At 41.6% G+C, this 21,446-nt stretch overlaps 2 protein-coding genes across 2 annotated transcripts in view; one reads left to right on the forward strand and one right to left on the reverse strand.

The window, feature by feature from the left end:
• Positions 1 to 1,121: 1,121 nt before the first annotated feature.
• cry1b (cryptochrome circadian regulator 1b) lies at positions 1,122 to 9,675 on the reverse strand. Its single transcript, XM_083974082.1, has 11 exons — positions 8,829 to 9,675; positions 5,525 to 5,633; positions 5,161 to 5,303; positions 4,888 to 5,072; positions 4,659 to 4,747; positions 4,416 to 4,556; positions 3,976 to 4,287; positions 3,733 to 3,884; positions 3,082 to 3,284; positions 2,468 to 2,605; positions 1,122 to 2,310 (listed from the first exon to the last, which is right to left on the reverse strand). Exons 1-11 carry the CDS (start codon positions 8,984 to 8,986, stop codon positions 2,228 to 2,230), a joined length of 1,713 nt encoding a protein of 570 aa, XP_083830208.1. The 5' UTR covers positions 8,987 to 9,675; the 3' UTR covers positions 1,122 to 2,227.
• Positions 9,676 to 13,992: 4,317 nt separating this feature from the next.
• The window catches only part of btbd11b (BTB (POZ) domain containing 11b), a gene marked incomplete at both ends in the record, with an annotated part of 64,924 nt that continues 57,470 nt past the window's right edge, over positions 13,993 to 21,446 (forward strand). The window contains one exon of the mRNA XM_083974070.1: positions 13,993 to 14,845. Within this exon, the coding sequence (XP_083830196.1) occupies positions 13,993 to 14,845 (853 nt within the window). The remainder of the gene's footprint in view (positions 14,846 to 21,446) is intronic.

The raw sequence follows: 21,446 nt of genomic DNA on the forward strand, positions 1-21,446 counted from the left end.
TGATTGATCAGTATTAACATTCGAGACAAATAACAAATTGCAGACATTAGAAAAATAGAAAAATGTAGAAAAATGTAACAATATATAGAAAAACAACAAATATTCAACAACCCAGACATATCAAATATCACAGGCAAATCCACAGGTAAAGAGACCATTTGTCTCGAATGTTAATACTGATCAATCAAGTGATTAACCACACCTGTGAGTATTTAAATGCATCACTTCCTGCTGTATTTTGCACACTGAGGAAGACGTTCGAAACCGGTTTGTGCATGTTAAGCGCCGACGCAGTATGAAATAAAAGACAATGAGAAGGACACGAGTGCTGCTGGCCTTTCTTTTGTTTCTTTAAAGTTTATCTTTTGGCCGTGCACCTCTTTAGTTTGTTCCTGAGAGTTTTGTTGGAGAGTGCGTGTTTTTCTTTGTTTTTTATTAGGTTTTCATTATTAACATATTCACCCAATTGCTGATCATCTATGGGACAGAACATACGCTGGGTTGGCTTGACCCAGCCTTGTGATTAAAAGTTACTACTACTTTTCTATCAAATAATATATATATTTTTTTTTTCTTTTTTTATAACCCAGCAGGGTTGAGTTGATATTAATTTTTTTGATACTAACAAACTGATGAACTTATTTGTGTCCAAGTGGGAAAAAACTACACATTTACCCAAGGGAAGCAAAAAATCATAAAAGTCAAATTCACATGTTGCATAAGAATTGAACCCCCCCACCCCCCTCCTCCAGACTCATCTAGTAATCTGGGGCTGTACTTAATTTTCATCCCATGCAGAGATTTGTTTGACTTTTGTGTTAGAATGTAAATCCACTGCTATATTAAACATGGTGATAAAAACATAAAAAGGTTTATGGAGGTGCGAACACATTTTACAGGCGCTGCATTTCATTCCATGGCTGGTTATTGGATGCAAGGCTCTGTTTATAAAGTATTAAATTGCTTCTACAGAATAAAATATTGGATTATTTTGATCTGGTCCCCTGTGGTTCCATATGGAGGACGACTGACGAACAACTGTAAAAGACCATTGTCACTGAAGACAGAAGGCATTTTGGTGAAGTGAAACATCAGTGTAACAAACTTCAGAAACCAAAAAAAGTTTAAACAATGCAGTTTATCTCAAAAACAAATAGGCAGCTTTACAGTCAAATCACTGATAGGGAGGGAAAACTGAACAAAAATACAGGATATGAAATGTCAGAACTACAGTTTCTGAGAGTAGCTGGCTGAAAACATCTTACATTCCTGTAGATCCCAGATTGCCTCATCACATCCCTTACGGCCAATTCAGTGGCAGCAGGAGGCTGAGATAAGTTTCCTTTCCAAATAACTGACAAAACACAAATTTTGCAAAGAAACAAATTTCATTAAACTTTGTTAAATACTGTTCACAATTACTTGGAATTACTTGTGTGACGAGAATGACGGCAATACAGTTTGCATTATAGTGCAAATAAAACAAAAATACAACAATGCTTCTGTGTTGTACTGCCATTTCAATACAGTTAGAATTTGGTCATTCTTTATACAAAAATAATAGATCTACAATCACATGGGAGACAAAAGCACATGCATTCACGGTAGAACTTGAGAGTTTTGGTTAACACATTATTTACAAAAAGGAGTTGTAAAATTCCATGACCAAATATACAAAAGTTGGAAATAAAAAACAATAAATATTTACAGTATATGACAGCCTTTATAAGGCTTATTTTATTGCCAAAACTGATAGTTTTGCTTCTCATTTCCTTTTCTACTGTACAAAGCAAATCTCACTTCAGATGGGTCTCAGATTGGAGATTTTGACATTTTCACAAGGTCTCGGGGTCACATATACCGTACTGGAAGACAACAGGTGGCCTCACAACACCCTGATGTGAAGACTCGACTTTTTGCCATTTGTTTTACCTTGTGTAAACGGGTTTAGTCATCTCTCCAAGTTCCTTTTTCTGTTCCTGAGATGTCTGATGTGTTTTATAGTATCTGAAGACCAAGACTGACCGACTCTTAACACCTTTCACGTAAGGTGGAAAGTCCTCTAGACCAGCAGCCAATGGTAACCGCTGGATCCGACGCCCTCATCCTGTGTCCTCCATGGTTGGTAGGTACAGTCATTACTGTGTTAGCTGAGGACGCTGCAGGAGAGGATGATCCCAGATTAAAGTGTCCGACAGAGCAAACCTCTGTCTTCTGTCTTTACATACTATTTGCTTTGCTTCCAAGATCTAGAGCTGTACTCGGATGGAACCTCTTCTCTGCGCCTCTTCTGTGTCAACTGTCCTCTTTCTGCATGACAACACAAAAAATATAATGATAAAAAATTATTTCAAATTCATTTGGTATCATCTAACATTTTATTCTGTATAGAGAATTAAAATAAACAAACATTGACATTGATTAATGTTATTTAAACAATGATGACATCCCCCTCTGGGCTGTGTACCTGTTCGAGACGTTCCCTCCTGCATGGATGGGTCTTCAGAGGATCCTCCTGGACACTGACCGGTCCTTGTGTTGACTCCTGTGACTTTACTGCCATTTGCCCCATTGTTGGGATTTGCAGGGACTGTTGCCAGCATGCCTACAAGGACAGCAAAACATCGTGATGTACCAACAAACCATGCTTCTTTGTGAAAATAAGCCTGACACTGAACACAGCTGATTGGTGTAAAATGTATGTTGATTACTGGAGACTCAAATTACTGCAGTTTTTGTGCTCTGAGATCACAAAAAACACCAAAATTATGTACTTGTTTTAAATTGATGTAAAATTAAATACAAATATATGGTAGCTATATGACTTGTATATTGTATACAAGTTATTAATTGAGAGGGAGAGAGACATTATTTGCAATGACAATTTCAGGGTAACATTGTAAAATGTATTTGCCATCATCGTGACAAATATCCTGCCAGGGTGACAACAGGAGGATCGGATTTAACAACCCTGTATTTCAGGCTGGTATGGCATCGGCTATTTTCATTGAAAAATGTTTATCTGCATAATTGAAAACACTCATTAAAATGCATGCTTGAAAATCTGAGTCATGTCCATACCTAGTCCTCTGTAGGAAGAAATCTGCTGGTAAATCTGCTTCATCCGCTCTATGTTGATGCGGCTGGCCTCAGCGTGGTTCACCATGGGCTTGGGGTAGTGCACTCCTATGATACACTTGGCCGCCTTCTGCACTTCCTCTGGTGCATTCCAAGGATCATAGATGTATCTGGCTGGAAAGCCCCTCAATATGGGCAAGTAACGCCTGGAAACAGAAGGAGAAGGGGGATGGTAAATATTACAGCCAACAGATGAGCTGTGTTAAAATGGCTGGTGTTCAACCACCATTTATAGTAAGTTATTATTTCTATTATCAATAGCGACATAGTAGGAAATAAGGTTGCACAATATTTGTTGCCATTTACAGCAAATGATTGTACCACATTTCATATTTAACAAGACGTCTGTAGTGTGATGCACATAAAGCACCTTATCACAAATTCAGGAGAAAAAGATTAAATTCAGAATGATTTGTTGATATTTTGGGAGTTCTGATGCAACCACAACAAATCATTTCCTCCATGTGAGGCTATGTGAGAGCTTAAGCTCACCATGTGATAGTACTCTAATATGAATGACGGCATGGGGCCCCTTAGGAAAGGGCAATGTTTTTACTGTATATCCATGTGATGCAGATGAAAGGATTAACTGACCGTATGTAGTCTCCGTTGGGGTCCGTTCGTCGTCCAAATCCCACCGGGCAGTAGCAGTGAAAAAACTGCTGGAAAAATGAACTGCACGAGAGCCACATCCAGCTGCCAGCGTTTACACTCCAGTCTGCATCCAACAGCAACTCTTCAAAGACCTGGACAAGACACAGAGACAGAGTATGGTAGTAATGGAACAGGAGGACGGGTAGCTTCGTGTACTGTTTGTGTGCTTTTCTCAGTTCCTACCTTCATGCCCTCCTCCCAGCTGATCCAGAGGTCTCCCCTGGTGAGGTAGCAGGCCACTGCGTGCCTCGCCAAATGATGGATCCATCCCTCCTGCCTTAGCTGGGTCATAATGGCATCTATCCAGGGAAAACCTGTCCGTCCCTCTGCCCACTTGGCCAGCGCCTCTGCGTTTCTGTCCCAGGGGATCTGAACACACACAGGGTTTCCGTCCATCTTGTCAAAGCAGGGGTTGTTAGTAGCAGTCACATAGAAGAACTCCCTCCACAGCAGCTGTCCATACAAGGAAAGCGGTGGTGTGCTGTTCTTCTTGACCTGATAACATAAAGGTAACATGATTAAAATAAACTACAGAATAGACTGCCTGGATTTAAAAATATATACTGTATATATTCAAAAAATAAATTGTTTGTGGTTCATGTCTTGTCTGTGGCCATTCCTACCTTCTTGTACAGATCAGTAAGTTTGAAGTAGAAGAGCCGACAAGAGAGACATCCGAAGCGCAGGTAGGGGCTGAGCCCTGTGGGACTGGCCAGCAGGGAGTTAGCATTCATACGGGGCCGCTCGAAATTTGCCACCCATGCCTGTAAAACGACAAAAAATGAATGAATGAATAAATGGTGACAACAAGAAAAAAGAAAGAAAGAAGTGACATAACAAAGGCTCTGATGATTATTTTTTTTTACCTTTCTCTCCAGGTGTCGCTCTAACCTCATGAGGGCCTCTGTTTCTCCACCTGGCCACACTGCTGTGGTGAGACCCTCTATCTCAAAACCTAAAAAAACAAAAAACAAAATATACATGTAGAGAGTCAACGTTTGTGACAGTTCTTATTTATACATAAAATTTAATCCAATACCGATGTATCAAAGCAGTCAATATACACTTACAAAAAAATAAGAATAAAAATCTTACCAAGCTCTTCCAGGGAGGGAACCCCATACTTGTCGTCATGGTCACTGGTGATGGGTGAGGCGCATTTTTTAATGACCTCAGCCGTGATTGTCTCTGCAGGCAGCTCCACAGGATCCATATGGTTGATGAGGGCCTGGAAGCGCTTGTATGTGAGAGGAGGCTGTCCGCCATTGAGTTCTATGATCCTTAAATAGAGAAAAATGAGTGTTAAAAATGGTCTCAAACCTGCACACACATAGTCGTCACATTGTGTCAAACAAGTTTGTTACTCACTTGTCCAGATCATAGAGCGTGTGTGAAATCCGGACCATGACCTCTACTGCAGCCTCGTTGGCTAGTTTTTGGATGGCAGCATCGCGTTCTTTGCCAAAGGGCTCTGAGTCATACTCATAAGATAATCTGTTGATCTGCCATTCCTGAGGAAAAATGTTAAACAAACATTATAGTCTGTGGTAAAATATTGTGTCTGATTCAAGTTTATTTTACAGAAAAGCTGAATTGATTAAACTCAATGAAAGGTTCAGTCCCAAGTGTCAATGTGTGTGTGATAAATAATAAAAATACATTTCTCATTCCTTTGACTTCTTCAAAGCACAGGTAAATGGCTACAAATTTAAATCAATGTGCTCTCCATTACCTTAAAAAGACGAGGGAAGACATCTGTGGGCTGGCCTCTGATGACAAATAGGCGAGAGTTCAGTTTGCGCAGGCTGGCATCCAAGTCCTCTAAACACTGCAACAAAAACCTGGAAACAAACAGAGAGAAGGATCAGTTAATGATTATTAATGTAAGACGACACCTTTCTACAGAGCGCAGTTACACAACAATGACATCATAAGATCATTATAGACATATGTGAAAAGCTCTATTGGTTTACACCATGTTTAAACAGGTTTTACACCACCACTACCGCAGTGTTTGTGTGATTTCAGTGGAAAGGCGTGCGTGCAATCAACTAAACAATCTATTATAGAGATGACTCATGTACGACCCACTAATTGTCTCAACACGTCCTTTTAAAAGAAGGGAAACAAAATGTTAAGTACAATATTCAACAACACGAAAAACTAACATGAGGAAAGTGCATGAAATAGAGGATTCAACTGTGTAAACAGGTGGCCCTCTTCTGGTGAAGTGTTTATATATATATATATATATATATATATATATTTTATCTCATAGCGTGGTGAATGTGCAGGTCCAAACCAAGAAATCCTATTAGCCTCCGTAGCGTAGCTCTGAGCAGCTCGCGGCTCTGCTCCGCCGTTCTAAAAATAGCTTGCACCGACAATTAAAGGTAACAAACCTACTCCTAAAACTATAGGGATTATGGCAACAATTTGGGCCAATTTGCCAAAATGCTGAACTATCCATTTAAGCATCAACATCCCATTACAAATTCATACAAAGCAGGTCATTGGTTATTACAGGCAAGATAGGACCTTAAAACCAGAGGCCAGATAAATAAAACTGCAAGACTGATGTGCAGGTTTCCTTATCTAGTTAACTCAAAGCCTTGGATGGAGAATAGACCACCAACAGTATCAATGAAGAAAATATAATTCAAATGAATACAATACTGTGACACTAGGTGGTGGTGGTGCCATTTTATACAGAGACAGAGCAGTTATACTGACTGTGAGTGAACTTTGAAATGCTGTCAATGCCTGTGGTGACATGGGAAAAGCTGAACGATGTGGATGCACGTGATGAGCTAGAAATAATGTGCATGTTGTGTAAGTGAGGTGGTGTAGCTGACTGAAGGGGGTGCTGTGGGGCAGGGGCTGGTGAGAGTGAGTGTTTAAAGTAGGTCAAAACTGTGAGGCATGATGTAATGACCACAACACTCTGACCCACTTTCTGACCCCTCCATTGGGGTCTAAGCAACAAAGTTATTGAAGCCCCTTTAAAAAAAAAGATCCCGCTATATTGCCTTTATGAATGCTGAGTCCTGTGAGAGATTTTAGATAGCAGTCTCCGCACTCTCCGACATTCAACAATGAAAGGCTTGACATGCAGCACAACAACACGGCATCTGTCCTGCCCTGGTTCTGCCAAGCCGGCACACCCCTTTACACGGATGTTAATCCAGGAGCGAATGTTTTCTAAGGACATGAGAGTCAAAGGCTTTCCTCCCACCACAAAACCTAATGAACAAATTGCAGACTATGGTTAATTATATAAATTTCATTTGAGCTCAGGGTTCCCTCATTGTCTGCACTGCAGCTATTTCACGGAGATGCTCAGTGAATAAATAAATAATAAAAAAGAAGGACTAAAGAGAGACTAAGATGAAGATATCAAGTTTATCAAACTCTGTGGATTTTAACCTGCAGTTAACAACCAAATACAGCATAAGCGCAGTAAATATTACCATGAAATTGACGCTGCTGGGTAATATATATATATATATATATATATATATATATATATATATATATATATATATATATATATATATATATATATATATATATATATAATATAGGCTATATATCCTATTTGAGTGGTAATTAAATTTTTCTACTCAAGCAATGCAAACATACATTAATTTAATTGTAAATATACATAAAGTGGAGGAATAGGAGGAGGGAAAACTGGGATTATTTTTCATTGGTCTAGGTCTGTATCACAGACCAGTTAAACAGCAGCTGCAGTACTGTAGTACTGTCTGTAAACCAATGGATGCCAGTTTTTCTTGTGATACAACCCACAATAATGAAACTAATCAGATAAACATGTCTGTTATGCTGCTAAAAACTGGCAGAGCCTGATACTGAGAGGAAAGAAGATAAATAACGTGAAGACATGTTATTGTAAGAATGTCAACTGAGTATATTTGGACACATTATGATACGCCTATGGTTCAGTTTCCTAGCACAAGTATCCCAACACCAAACTCTGAAGGTATCTGAGCGATGTGGTCCTATTTCAAAAGCAGGATTTGACAGTCTTTTGTTAGTCTTTCAAGCTGTCTATGGACTGACTAAGTAAGTTATTATTTTATTTCAGCTTTCATTCAGACGGCGATATGCTAGGGTGGTTAAAATGATAAAAAAACGGTTATAAAGCATAATTTTGCAAGACTTTCTGTTATCCTTCTCTGCACCTCTTTTTTCAGTTATCCATTGATTCTGCCATGTTGTTTGAATATTTGCAGCTGAGGGGAGGGTTACCCTGTCAGCCCCCACATGGTAACATCCTGTCAATACACTGGATGGAATACAAAATCATTTACTACTCACTAAATAAAGCAACATTAAGTGAATAAGTTTTTTTTGCTGCCCAAATTCTCAAGTGACAACTATATATTACAGTGGACATAGTGTCCCAAACTTAAGTGATAAAGCAATAGTTATCAAATGATGAGGGAAATATTGTGCATTGTTTGTTTGTTTTTAAGTGATCGACTTATTTGTATCTTTGTATGTATAATTGTCTGCATGTAAGATGTTGTTTGTGTTTGTGTGTGTGTGTGTGTGTGTGTGTGTGTGTGTGTGTGTGTGTGTGTGTGTGTGTGTGTGTGTGTGTGTGTGTGTGTGTGTGTGCGTGCGTTTCTCTTTATAATATCTGGACCTTGAGTCTGTTTAAAAAATGTATAAATATTATTTCTCAGTCAGACTGATGGAGGCCAACTCGAGTAATATTAATAATCACAAACATACTTCATATCACTAGAATCACTTGTAATTGTTTACATTATTTTGAGAAGGCTGCAAAGGACTTACAGTAACCACAAATTCAAACGTGGCACATTTGGACTGACACTGACAGGTGATAAATTAAGTAGGAGCACATTGGCTGGGCCATCTGTGAGAGTCTAATTAGGGTTCACAAGATTCAGACAGATACATAAATAAGACCCCCCCCCCCCCCTCCCCTCTTTCACCCATCACCCCCATTGGGAGTCCCATCCTACTGTACAACATCTCGTCCTTACCTCCACCGGTTGATGCCCACATTGGAGGAACCAGCGAACCAGGGGTCCAAGATGTAGATGCAGCGATGGGTGTCCGCCCCCCGGATAGAGTCCCTCAGAGCCGGGTTGTCGTGCAGCCGCAGCCCCTTCCTGAACCAGTGTATGGTGTTGACCACCATGTCGACTGATTTTCTTTGCTTTACTTTATCCCTGGTTAGGGATCAGACTCAGAAAGTGGGGACCGATGCTCCTCAAAACAACAATAATAAGACGCCCCCTTGCGTTGACTTGACAACAAATGAGTCAAGTGAAGATCGAAGTCGTTTAAAAAAAAAGAAAATCAGTTCGTATTGAAGCGTTGAAGGTTTTTTCTGATCTTAACCTTGCTCCATGAACGTAACTACAAGGTTGGGTCTCCTCACCACCAGTGGCTGCATGTGTGGACAGCAGGTGACCCACAGAGGACGCAGGAAAAAAAAAAGAAACACCGTGTACAACTCGTCGTGTCTCGATTAATAACAACAACGACGACGACAAAGTGAGCGTAGGCACATTAAACGGATATTTACGTCAAGTGTAAAAACTCACCAGCGATGTTTAAGTTGTTTAAGTTTCGCTAGCTGTCTGTCTGCCACACGAGGCGTTGTTGAGTGAAAACCCGTGTTACACAAGCTAGAGAAACTAGGTCGTGCAAAAAAGTACACAAAGTACAAATATTACCGGTTTGTAATCCAAAGTCAAAGTTTGTCTCAGCAAGTTTAACAAACACCCCTCCTCGTTAAGACAGGCTAAAAACACTGCGTGTTGGTCGCAACGGCTGGTAAACTAGACAACCGTTCTCTATCAACACATCCACCCACAGCCCTACGTCAGCAGAAACGGAGCTCTCTGATTGGTCAGAATCATCCGTTATACAACTTTCTCTCTGTCACGTTTCCGTAATGTGCTTTTCCTATCTCTGCCTACATGTCGAATACGGTTGTTTGAAATACATTCAAGCGTCGATATTAGCTCATAAACGATCAATACTTTCTCTCAAGGTTTACTCTAGGTGAATATATATCAAAAATAGCCTACAATTGCCTCTGATGAAGCAGCTAATCGGAGGCTTGGGATTGTGTTATGAGGTCCACCCAGAGTACCCGGATGAGCACATGCAGAGCGGCGAGGGCTGCCTTGAATTAGGTGTGCTCGATTTATCGCAGGGGACGCACCGCTCACACTGCAGCTTGGTGCGTTTGGTCGAACATGTCCGACCCCGCCCACTCCAGGAGGCGATAATCTGTAAACAATGTGCGCCATGTTAAATTACATAAACTGTAAATTATGACATTGGATCTGCAAAAAACTAACCATACAGGTTATACAGGCAAAGATAGTTGTATTTTTCAACTCAGCAAAGCAGGGAACTATACCCAGAGGGTCCCTTCAAAACCCCAAGGGGATTTAATTTGAATCATAATTTAATTAATCACAAATCTGTCTGCAATTTGTGTCACTGATGTGCACTCTTAAATGTAATTAGCCCACCACACTCCACCACTTGCCTAGAGACAATAATGGCTACTATGAGGATAGATCAAGGCCCAAAACCAAATATTTTGTCTCTCCTTCTTGGATCCTAAGCCTGGATACAATTTACGAAATGTAAGGATATTACATTTTTCTCTGCTAAAAGAAATAGCTTACTCTTCAGACAAATTGCAAGATCTGTTCCTGCTCTATGACAAGGTAAAACAAGAGAAGAAATTTTGTGCTAAGGTAAGACACACACAAAATAGGCTATATCACTGAAAAAGATCAAGCCTGAAACAATATGGTATATAGTAGGCCTATATCTAATTTTACACTGAGTAGGCTATTTACCTGTACAGGCTTTTAATTCATTGGGAGCATTATAGCTCTCTATTTCCATAGTCATCAACAATAGGCCTACACTCAATGGGAAAACGAATCAGCTTTGCTTTATAGCCTGTTCATTAATTCAGAAACCAATCTGTCATTAAAGAGCAACTCTTAAAATACAGCATTAAAGTCTGCAGTGCTCTGTGGCTGTTGCATAATTACCTCTGGCAGAGTTGAAGCTTTCTGGCTCTCTTTCCAGCTACAAACTTTCACAATCTGCTTCAGTGGCTTTTGGGCCACATCTCCCAGAGTCAATTATAGTGGATCTGTGTACAATATGCTATTTTTTGGCGCTTTCCCTGGCATGTCAAAATGAATAACTCAGGCCATCTTATGACCACAACACTTTAGTGGATCAGATTGTAGCTTTGTGTTCACTGTATTGGTTGTATTGTAGGCCTACTTCCTCATTCTTTTCTCCAAAAGCCATAATTGTATCCATGTTGTCATAATAGCTCAAGAATTGCTGTAATTTTTGTGTTCTGCTCATGTCAGGATTTAATCACACTAACAAGTAATTGAAAAAGTAGTGGTTTAAGTTAATTGTGCTGCATTGCCGATTGTAAAATCGAAAACATGCAGCTGTTCAAGTGGACACTAGATGGCAGTCTTAGCCAGGATTGTATCAACTGTGAAACACTTGCTTTAAAGTTTTAGTTTTTTTTTTGTGTTTGTTGTTGTTGTTGTTGTTGTTGTTTCTCTTTTTCTTTTTTCTTTGGCTAGAGCACTGACAGCCTTGGCCAATGAGTGATTATGACTCAATGAACAGATGGCAGTGACACTGCCTATCATTTTCAGGCAGTGTCCTGAGACTGATGATAGAATAATCTTTAAGATCAAATACATGCTATAATATCTATTTATATATGAAAGTGCAAGGTTGTGGCTAAAACCTGATAAACTACATGTCATCTTGATTGAAGGTCTGCAGGCCAACCATGTTTCATGACAGTTTGTCCAATAGAGACTCTTCACTCAAACCCTTGAAGGTCATTATCATGGTATAGTGTGCACTATAAAGGATTTTGCAAATCCATACAAGCTGTTGAGCTATTCCTGGATATGTGTAAAGTGACTAGTGCTGGTAAAATCATTAAGATACAACCACGGATATGTTATACTGAGCCATCCAGTAGCAGTTACGACATTTCAGTTTGGAACAAAGTAATGGACATGGACAGATAAACCAACCATCAAAACAACAGTCCTGGTCGTCCACCTTGCTCAGGTCGTCCACCTTGATTTGAAAAGAAGTAGAAATTAGCGCTTTAAAATATTCTGATTTCAAGCTGTGCTCATCATGTGCTGATATGTCTAAATAAGGACTACTGGTTAAGCAGAAAATGTAGATAATTTGCACCCAACGCAGGCATAAAACTGCTAAATTAAATGATCCTCCATGACCATGAAGACTTAAAAAGACAATGTTAATTTTAAATCCTGATTTAGCTGTTTCAATTTTCACAGCAGTGGTTCCCCAGAATTCATTGGTGCTCAACAGGGATGGCTTCCCCCCCCTCTAACAATAGAAAAGTCAATGAGTCGACAGTGAAGTGACTGAGAAATGACTGTGATTAAAATCAGTGAAAAGGAGAAAGGGCCTGATTTCATAACAGTAAAGTCTGTGGCAGTCTTCTTCATCGTGTGATAATAGCAGATGGACAAGAGTTACCTTGGCGAAGGTCTGTCCATTGTGACCACATCCTTAAGTCTGAACAGCATGCTTCCTATAGGTGTCTTTCTATAGGTCTATACGCCCATTCCTCTTATGTTAAAGCACCAGAGAGATGGCTGAAGGCTTGTTAAAGATATGAATGTGATAACACTTGCATCTCTTAATGTTGAAATTTTATATCAACATGCTAACCATTATAAGGCGAATGTCTATTTTACAGCCGTACATAAAATGCATTTCAATGTTTTATTGACAAACTAACTGCTGCTATGGACAATATCATTATCAATCAATTGTGTGTGTGTTTATTTTATTTATTTATTTTAACTTTCATTTCTGTGCTGTATGCAATTTTTCCTCTGTGTTCGGAGTCGATGTCACTTAAGAGTAGCTACAATCATTTCTGCACTGACAAATAAAACTGAAGTTTGACTACACAACACCAGGGTTCACTGTTGCCCTATATGAGGTCCAACCTGCTTTCACATACAGAGGCATCAGTTTCACTGTCTCGGATGTAAACTCAGCCAGATCAGTGAGCAACCTCCAAATCATGGAGTAATGATTCCTACCAACAGTTTAGATCCAAGTCCTCAGACATTTTACAGTCCCTGGCTTGCACTGGGCTGCTTGTGCCAGTATTACAGTATCCCTGCAGTTACTTTCAGCACATTTACCCAAACGCCACACTGAGTATAAAGTATCTCCATTGTTTAAACTGCACTTGTTCATGTTGTCACCTTGGCTATGAGGTTCATACAGATTCCTCAGAGCCAGACAGTGAGTTTAGTGGGGATAAACAAAACAGATATACCCCAGGTTAGATCCTGTGAGTGATCCCTAATGTCCTTGAAAGTAATTCAGATCTTTTCAATGAGTTCTCCTCCAGAGGAACAAAGGATACATTATGCATGCAATCTATTATTAATGGTCTTGAGTCATGTTACCATCTGACATGGTCCCTGAGAAAATATCTGAAAAGCCTGATACTCTGGAGGACTCGTCCTCTAATGTGGTTATATAAAAGCAGCTGCTTCTAGATTATATGATTTATTATTTACTGCAATTTCTGTCTTCTGCATTTTTTTTCTTTTTACACAGAGGGCCAAACACTTGACAGGATTTCTGTGTTTATTCTAATCCACATAGGGAAATCATGTTCCCCCCCGTAACTGGTAATGAATAAAACAAGTTTTGTTGTGACTGTTTACATCACTTTTTTGTTTTTTATTAATAAACCTCATCATGGGCTACATCAATGACTTTTTTTTTCTTTGGAGCTCTAAAGAGATCCAATTAAAACGCTTTGCTGCTTCATCCCGGGAGCCTATTGGCTGACAGCTGTGCTCGAGTCTCCACGGCCCCGCCTCCATCTGTCAGGCACAACGCGGGTACGACACAGTGTGTCTGTGAATGCACTGTGGTGAGATACTACTCCTTAACTTTACTCCACAACCCCGGATGGACTTTCACTAAAAACAGGACAGTCGCTCACTTATCATCAGAGCTCTCAAGAGGCACGTGCGCACAGTCCAAACCTGCGGCGTCTTAAACATTTTCCTCCACTTTTTCCCAAGCCCCTCTTTTACAGTATGAAGTGCAGTTATGGCAAGGAGTAGCAAGTCAGCAGCGAGGACCCTGGAGGATTTGACGCTAGACTCGGGTTATGGTGGAGCCGCCGACTCCTTCAGATCTTCCAGTGCGTCGCTGTGCTGCTCAGATGCACATGGGGCGAACTACTGGCATTTAACTGACTCGATGCACAGTCGACACAACAGTCTGGACACTGTTAACACGGTCCTGGTCGAAGACGCCGAGATCCTGGAGTGCACCGTGCAGTGCGCTAAACTACCCGAGCTTGAGGATGTGCCGTGGAGCCTCGGGGAAGTGGCAAGCGCACTGAGCAGGGACGAGGAGATGAGCCTGCCGACCCCCCCGCAGGACGTCCTGCTCAGGCTCTCGGTGCTGGTCAGCCGGGCCCTGGTCAGGGTCTCCAAGGAAGCGCAGCGCCTGAGTTTGCGCTACGGAAAATGCACCAAATACGAGATCCAAAGTGCCATAAAGATCGCCCTGTCGTGGACCGTCTCGGTGAACTGCATCAGCGCGGCCCTCAGTGCCTTGTCCCTGTACAACATGAGCACGGAGGAGGACAAGTTCAGCCGAGGCAAGTCGGTACGCTGCGGACTCATCTTCAACGTGGGGAAGTTCTTCAGGTGGATGGTCGACAGTCGGGTCGCGGTCAGGATCCACGAGCACGCGGCCATCTACCTGGCTGCGTGCATGGAGAGTCTCTTCCGTGAGGTGTACGCTCGGGTGCTGAGCAGTGCCCTGCTGGAGCGGGACAACGGGATCCCCAAGTTCACTGTGGAGAGCCTGGAGCAGGCCGTCAACAGTGATGCAGAGATATGGGGGTCACTGCAGACTTGGCAACACCTGATCTGTGGGAAGAATGCAAACGGTGAGTTCTGAATGGCCTATACTGTGAGTCACTGCAACAGGGTCTTTCCCCACATCCTCACATCACATCACTTGAAGAGCACCCCTCTTCTCTCACTGTGGCCATTTCATGAGGTTAAGACCAAGGCTCACCTGCAACATAAAATATGAGCTCTGTGAGCACTTGTAGAGAAGGGTCCCTCAGATTTTCTTGAGTCCTGGATATGAAAAGGTGGAATTTCACTGAAAGACATCTGCAAAAGAGCATTGTTATTATTATTACAGCTGAAGTAGTGTTTCTGTTCCAGTGGAGGAGAGCTGCAGGCAGGTGATGATGACTGCCAGAGAAGATCAGGCTGGGAGAGGGTGGCCCTCTTGCCTCCTATCCTCTATGCAGTTATATTGCAGTCATTCTCTCATGTCTTCTACCTTTTTTATATGTGGTAGTTTTATGGGTGAAATGATGCAGCTGCAAATGCAAAATGATGAAGCCAGACTTGATACCCAGAGGCTTTATGTCTCATTCTCAGAGCTTTCAGTGTGAAGATCTCTCTCCCTGGTTTCTTACATGACGCCCTGCAGAGGTTAGTTTTATTCCTTTTTCCCCTGAGAGAAAGGATGTTTTTCATTCCTGGCTATATAAAACCACATATTACCTCATTGCTGTGTTTCACATTGGCTTTCCAAGAGTTAAGAAATGCCTTTTGTGTGTATGTGTGTGCTTTCAAAGTAAGTGTAATTGTATTTCAGGCCTCACCACAGTTTAAGCAGCAATACATCACAAACCACACTTACACATGCTTGCCCCTGTTTTGATGGATGTTGTAAAAGTGCTGCTGTGGCTCCTCTTGCAACAGGTTTACGTAATGAAAGGCCTTGGGGGACCTGTGTGCTATCATGCATTATGCAGAGTGATGTGAATAAAACTGAGTTATAGAGTGAGGGAGAGAAAGACAGAGAGACAGTCCGACAGAAAGAAAGAAATAAAGACTCTGTGACTGTATTGATGAATCACCAACAGAAGGCTGCGGCAGCATGAAAACAGCACCTTATGTCACTGTACTGCTTTGCTTTGAAGTCACAGTGAAACCTTTTAAACACACGTGTCAGTTTGTTGTTGGTGAGTTTACAGTTGCACGTTTGTAAGTTGAGCTGCACAGTCACAATCAAACTCAATAGTGTAGCCCACCTCACACAATGAAAGGATGGAGAAACCATTTAAAGAGGCTGTAGTATTGTCAGAGTTTACAGCAGGAACACTTACTGTAAAGTGTTGAATGTCAACAATCAGACACTCTGCATACTCAAGCTCAGGGACGAGTTTGGACTAATAGTGTGCACAAAGTCCATGCTGTATCTGTTGGGTAATGAGTAGTAAGAGTAGTAGTAGTATTAAAAATGATTTTTAAAGTTGCTGTAATGGAAATTTTTAGAATAACAATGTCACATCATTAGGTTTTATACTGTTTTGGTTCATTGCCCATCTGCCTAGTACCAAATAGTTAATGACCGGCAATGTTCACCAGCTACTACGGCTGTCGGTTATTGTAAATCTGAGGTTGACAGAGTCATGGGCAGTGGAGGTGTACTTCTATAGGAAGTTCCACGTCGTAGAGTATTTCCTCCTCCACTACATCTCCTACTGTGACACCGCGGGACCTCTAAACCTCAAAGCGCCCTCTATCCACAGTGACAGATGAGGCCGAGAGACACATGCACATCATTTGTTGTCTTCCCAGTAAAACCAAACACCCATCAGTCCGAGGGTGGGTTGACCTTAACGGAGCCACCGCCTGCCAAATTGAACCCCTGTATCGCTCCATCCATTGTCTCTGCCTCTCTCTGCCAAGTAATTGAGGTGATTTTTTCATATTATGCTAACGCTGGTGACCCAGCTTTGTGAGGAGGCCTTTATGAATATCTTTATTGCATCTCTCCCACCAGAGCTAATTTTTTTTTTTGTGCCGTAGATTCAATCAGGGAGTTACTTTGTTAGGTGTCGTCTTTTCTGAACGCCTGAAACTTCTATTTGAGTTTGAGAGGGGGAATTGACCTTTCTCTATTGGACAGAAGGTTAAAGCTTCTTACCAATAGTTTAACATTTTGGGAAACATTCATGCTGACATGGCTTATTATGAAGTTCCTCACAGTGTTGAGAATGTAAATAAATCTACTTCTCAAAACTGCCCTGTAAAATCTTCAAAATGTATTAATGCTGGATGAGGTAATTCATCAGTTTAATCAAACAAAGGAGAGAACAGGCTGGACATTTTTTTCATGGATTAACTCCACAACATACAGTATGATCTATAATTATCCCATACTATAATGTCTTTCTGGCACCTAGGGCAGCTCGCAGTTTCACACTGGCACATGTAGCATATGGCCAGCCTCCCACACACCAGCTCAACACAGGCAGACTCACTCACCCATACACATGCATCAAGATGTCAGGGGCTCCTCTCACCACGTCTGACTCAGTGTTATTTGCAGGTGGGTGTTGGGTTTCCCTTCTTTTCGACTGTGGTATCCTGTCAGAACAGGAAACTGCTCTATATGGTGGGATATTTCTTATGGCTCCCTCTAGACACGGGAACACAGTGATTCTTTGATTTCCTTAATGACGTGCATGTCAGAGAAAATGTCTAGTGTGAACATGATACCCAGTGTTCAGGGATATGTAGGCTACCACCCCGAGGACCAGTTTCTAATCACACTTTTTAGGTGTGAGATGACTTTCAAGTCTGGGCAGAACCAGTTATGTTGAACGATTTACTGCCAAATTTCACCCTCAAGTCATTTAAAACGAGTGTAGATAATGTTGCTTGACTGGCTTTGTTTTGTGGCACTGATTTCATTTTCTTATGGACACAAACAGGTGGCCATTATGCATGCAGACCATTTCAGTCCAAAGAGAAAAGCTGTTATTAATGTGGTTTAATTTATTTGCTCACACCTCATCTTTTTCTTCACACATGGTGATGATCGGAAATCAGGATGTTTTTAGTGGCAGTCCTGCAGAATAAATAAGCAATGCCTTCTTTGTCAAGTCAAAATTTTGCATTGGCATTCATCAATCACACAGAGTGAAACCCATCTTGGAGCTGTCAGAGACACCAAATTCACTGTTAGCAGCCTCAACAGAATTTCAATGCAGCTACCACTTGCATCTTTGTGGAGCGTTTGCCAGCAGCATGTCATATACAACAGATCTGAGGGGTAATTTGAGGTAATTTGAACAACTAGGCGTGCTGCTCTGTGGCATTGTCCTCTTTTTCACTCTTACCTTTTCTTGCCTGGAAAAAAAATCATCCGTTGTCACCGACGCTAATGCACACCTTTCCGAGTCTTGTGAAAAGGCACTGTGGGAGATGTGGAAAATCACCAGCCGAAAGGGGCAAATTTTGGGGGAAAGTGGATACACAAAAATAGTAAATTACAGGAGTGTGGCACATTGCTCAGAAACCAGTGAACCATTAGAGTGTAAAGTGTGTAAGTGAGGAGGGATTTTCCTTTTAAAGCAGAACATCGGAACAGCACAACATGATCTGGTGGACCCGACACATTTAGCAGTCAAAAGTAAGACATCACTCACATCATGTGTGAAACCACAACATTTACTGTATGTGATGGTATATTCTGTTGTCCAACATAATTTGCTAATGACCATTTTCTGGTTGTTGTCAGACTGCGAACCTTGGAAGTTGTCTCAGCCTTTTTGAACAACTCCTTCTATCCTATTTGTTGTGTTTGTGTCGCATCAGCCATGTCTTTGTTTCCTAACAAAGCAGCTGGTGCAGGTTGCAGCGAATTTGTCTTCTTCCTTCCGACAGACATAGGTGCAGTTTGGTGCAAGGCAAGGCAAGGCAATTTTATTTGTATAGCCCGTTTTTACAAACAGTTTGTCTCAAAGGGCTTTACATGACATAACAACATCCTCTGCCCTTAGACCCTCACATCGACTGAGGAAAAACTCCATAGAAAACACTTTTAACAGGGAAAAATTAGAGAAACCTCAGGGTGAGCAACAGAGGAGGGATCCCTCACCCAGGACGGACAGATGTTGTTACAGACAAGAAAACAGTTTATAGGCTGCCTCCCATTGGTGGAATTACATCATATAGCGTTGGTTGGTATAGTCTACATCCATACTGGTTGGCAAATTCATAATAGTTCTATATTGTGCACATATCACCTACGGTTAAGTGGGGAACTTGTCTGGAGTGTGATGTGCAGACAGTGTGTGACACTTTCCCCCTTCCAGTGCTATGTTACTTTGTGCTCTTATGGTAGCCTTTCACAAGGGTGAGAGAGTACAGATCCCATTCCATTCACAGGTCTTTTTTATCCCCAATAGTCAGCGGTGATGTGCGAGGTCGGTGCCTGGTGCACACATGCTGTGAGGAAGCCAGGCAGACAGGAATGACTGCGGTCTACTGTGGTACCACTCTGTACCGGTGGAAACCAGTCCCCATTATGTCTGGGGAGCGAGTGAGATATAACATATCTGAGCTAGGGAAACCCTTTCACAGTAACACTAACACACACACACACACACACACACACACACACACACACACACACACACACACACACACACACACACACACACACACACACACACACACACACACACACACACACACACACACACACACACACAGAAGGAGACACACATTCACACAGAGTCACACAGGGGCCCAGGAGCAGATCTGGTATTAATTGTACGTTTGGGAGGGAAATGAGGAATGCTGATGTGACATGGAGGCTGGTACAGCGAGGGAGAGCTCCAGCCAAGTTTACTTCAGCTGATTAAGAGGAGACAGGTGATAGAATACAGTTAATTCTGCACCCAGCTGGCAGCGCCTACGATGGATCGGGTGTCCTCTGTGTTCTGTAACATCCTCTTTTTTTCTTGTTGTGCACCTAAGAGGATTGTATAAAAAAAAGTGTCAGTTGCACAGTGTCAGTCATGTGTGTTGGTACATGCAGCTGGAGGACATAAGCTCAGCACTAGTCAGCCACTACACAGTGAACACACAAAATAAGAATTCACCTTCCTCTGTTCAGGATCTTTTGGAGAGGTTATTCACTGCAGACTTTGACAGAAAAAGAGCTGAATATTACAATCGTGGCCACTTGAATCAATATTTTTGAAGGCTAAAAAACCACAGCACCACTCGATGTGTGTTGTCATCTGAGAAAATGCTGCTCCAGCTGCTGCAGTTGTGGTGCTAATTTAGTAGATTTTTCTCATTTTTATGCTTGACCTTTTACACCAAAATGAGATTTACTCCATTATAGCCCTGACAATGTCAACCCTGAGAGTGTGCACTTATTGCTTTTATAATCACTCTGTATAATGTGTTTAGCTTCCGATTTACCTCCAGTGGAAAAGCTACAGTATTTCTCACCTGTGGATGACATTATCAAGGGAGCTTTATTTCCGCCTTCGGGAGAGAGCTGTTTTAAATCTTGTGGGTGTTTTTTTCCCCTCTAAGTTTTCTGAATGCAAAGGTGGCAAGTTTACCTATACATCAATATTGGGTATTAGCTTTTAGTTTTTTAGAGAATACACCAAAATAGTTTTACAATTACTCTGTACAACAGAGCCAAATCCAGTGAAGCCTTGGCTAAGAATGAATTGTTCATGATGTCGACTTTGGAAGAAGTGCAGAGGGAGAGGAAGAGGCACAGATGGCAAGGATCAAAACAGGAAAATCCATAAAAGAAGCAGTGGGTGACAGATGAGACCCAGACAAGCAATGTGTACGTCTTATTATAGCAAGAAGAAAGTCTGAGCAAACAAGTACCAGCAAGCGGATTAGTTAGGTGAAGCATCAGTATCTACCGTTTTTTTTTTTGTAGCTCTGAATTCCTATTGTTGTGCAGAGGGAAATGATCTTGTTTAAATATCAGGCAGTCTGGCAGGAACCTATGAAGAAGATCGTGGTAAACAAGCTTTTAACTTTGATGTGAGCCTAGCACCAGAAGTCTAAGAAAAGTGATATGTGTGTTAGAGAAAGCTGCATGTCGGGACACGTGGTAGATGCTTCTGGATCGACATTAGGTGAACTATGAACCAAATTCCAAGATATTAACACAACACAAACACGCACACACACCGTCTCCTATCATGGTCAGCATCAGTAACAAGCTGCACTTTGCCAATCCACTTAGGCCAGCATCATCTCATCTGTTGCTGTTTAATCACAAACATGACAGTCAGAGGACCTGCCAGCGGCAACAGGGCTTATACTGTAACTTCATTACTTGTGAAAAAACCATCTGCAGTGACAGTTAGCCCCCTCTCGCTGTGTGTGTGTGTGTGTGCGTGTGATAATCCTCTGCTGATTTTACTGTCATATCAGGACAATCATTTCTCCAAATCAACCAGCAGCCCAGCACCATGCAGAGCCAGCCAGTCAGTCAGTCGGTGTGAAGAGGAGCCCTTATCTATCCAGAGTACCCATCGAGTCCAATTTAAAAGCAGCTAAGATGAGTTCTTTAGGATGAATGGAGAGCACTCAGTTTTTCCTACTTTTTGTCCAGATGACTTCAGCTTCAGCATCTCACACTGATATCAGAGTGTCAGAACTGGAAGCAATATAAAGCAGATGCAG

This window comes from Trachurus trachurus (assembly GCF_905171665.1).
Source record: "Trachurus trachurus genome assembly, chromosome: 6".
Lineage (NCBI taxonomy): Eukaryota > Metazoa > Chordata > Actinopteri > Carangiformes > Carangidae > Trachurus > Trachurus trachurus.